Source organism: Silene latifolia, chromosome Y, assembly GCF_048544455.1.
Source record: "Silene latifolia isolate original U9 population chromosome Y, ASM4854445v1, whole genome shotgun sequence".
NCBI lineage: Eukaryota > Viridiplantae > Streptophyta > Magnoliopsida > Caryophyllales > Caryophyllaceae > Silene > Silene latifolia.
The window spans coordinates 275634650-275636445 of NC_133538.1; the positions used below are offsets into that span (position 1 = coordinate 275634650).

The following is a 1796-nucleotide window of genomic DNA, read 5'->3' on the forward strand; positions in this document are numbered from 1 at the left end:
TTTACGCCACGAATACTAATTGATAGGAGTAACTATAATTTCCAATTGAAATTGATAATTGAAAGAACAAGGGGAGTTAATAAAGAAAGATACCTCATCATGCTTGTTACCCTGCTCAAGAAAGTTGTCAGCAAGTGCAGAATCATGGTTAGAATGATCAAGGGTTTAATTTAGAAAGTTTAACACCGATGATGAATGGATTATAACCTTGAGTATTATCATATTCTAGAGACAAAAGAAGATAGCTATGAATGGATTAAGACAAGTTTACAAGACATGATTTTGTTGTTTTCGACTAATCTAGGTATTTCCTTCCTATCACATGAATAAAGTAGTACGCCATATATGTTAACTACACACATTGCTTTCTGGACACAAAAACTTAACAGTCAATACACGCGCATTTGTGCACACCTTGCTAATTAAATTGCGTTTAGCTATTAGAGAAACAAGTGAGACAATTCAAATCAACTTGAGTTATGGAATTTCAGTGAACTTTCATAATTCCATGCATGTAACCGCTTGTCATTATTATAGAAACAAGTGAGACAATTCCAGCAGGAAATACCTTTCCTGACCTCTTGAACCATGAGCCCATCACTAGAAGGAGAGCAGCAGATAGCCTCAAGCCTACTGATGAGGTGAAGACGGGTCGTTTAGGAAGCTCAGTATAGACATAGTATAAGTGCAAAGCCGAGAGTCCGCCAGATGCTAGAGACTTGTGGCTACCACTCTTTAAGTAGCCCATCAAACCTCCAACGCCAACTAGGGCAGCAAAGCCTAAAGTGAATTTCTGGGACATTAAAAGAGCCTTGTTCCTTTTGGCATTAGCATCATCTGACACTATATCACTTTTGTCGCCATCATTGTCATCACCGCCCCCACCCCTGCCCCCACATGTACCTCCATTGGCACCATCGTCACCACTTCCATCAGTAAAGTGGGGCTTTATCTCAACTTGTTCTCCTGTTAGCTCAACATCAAGACAGAAAAACTTAACAGTCAAAAGTAGATATATAAGTTTAGCTAGCTAGATACACTTGTTTAAGTTGTTAGATACATACCTCTAGCTAGCTAGATACACTACTTTAAGTTGCTAGATGCATACATCTAGTTAGCTAGATACACTCTTTTTAGTTTCTAGATATATAGCTTTAGCTAGCCAGATACACTAGTTTAAATGAAAGAGTATATATCAAAGTGAAATTAATAACTTTCATTTTATTTCGAATTTAATGATAAAGGAATATACGACTGAGAAGTAATATGCCACTATCTATACACCCAAAACTAGTCAAACCTAGAGGAATTATATCCCTTAAGCCTTATGTCAACGCAGGATTGTAGGAGGCGACATTTATGGCACTAGGGTAAAATTGATATAATTCCTTGCTCTGACCAAGTGAATCCTAATAACAGTTAGCAATTGAACTCTGAAATGGACAATCCAAGATACTCCTTCCATTCTACTTATATTGTCGTTCATTGACTCGAGCTAAATTTAGGAAATAATGACCAAATATCATCATTGCGCCCAGACTCCAGACACGTGCATATTAAGTGGCTTACCAATTACTATTAGTATACAACATCTTCATCCGAGGTATCGAAGCAGAACTCCATCATTTCCGAGCACAAATCCCTGTTTCTCATCAAGAAACCTGTGAAAAAGGGTGAAATAAACCTTTTCAGATAGAATGAAGTGAAACTTTTGTACTTAAAAAGTGAAATTTCATGAGAAATTAGGGCACCATCATGGTCATGGCCTTCTAAACAGCAAAAAGTAAAAAGCTGAA

At 37.2% G+C, this 1796-nt stretch overlaps 1 protein-coding gene across 1 annotated transcript; it reads right to left on the minus strand.

Moving 5' to 3' along the window:
• Nucleotides 1-487: 487 nt before the first annotated feature.
• Nucleotides 488-1465, minus strand: LOC141630721 (protein FATTY ACID EXPORT 7-like). Its single transcript, XM_074443487.1, has 2 exons — nucleotides 1400-1465; nucleotides 488-994 (listed from the first exon to the last, which is right to left on the minus strand). The coding sequence occupies exons 1-2, from the start codon at nucleotides 1463-1465 to the stop codon at nucleotides 488-490; spliced, it is 573 nt and encodes a 190-aa protein (XP_074299588.1).
• Between the last annotated feature and the right edge of the window lie 331 nt (nucleotides 1466-1796).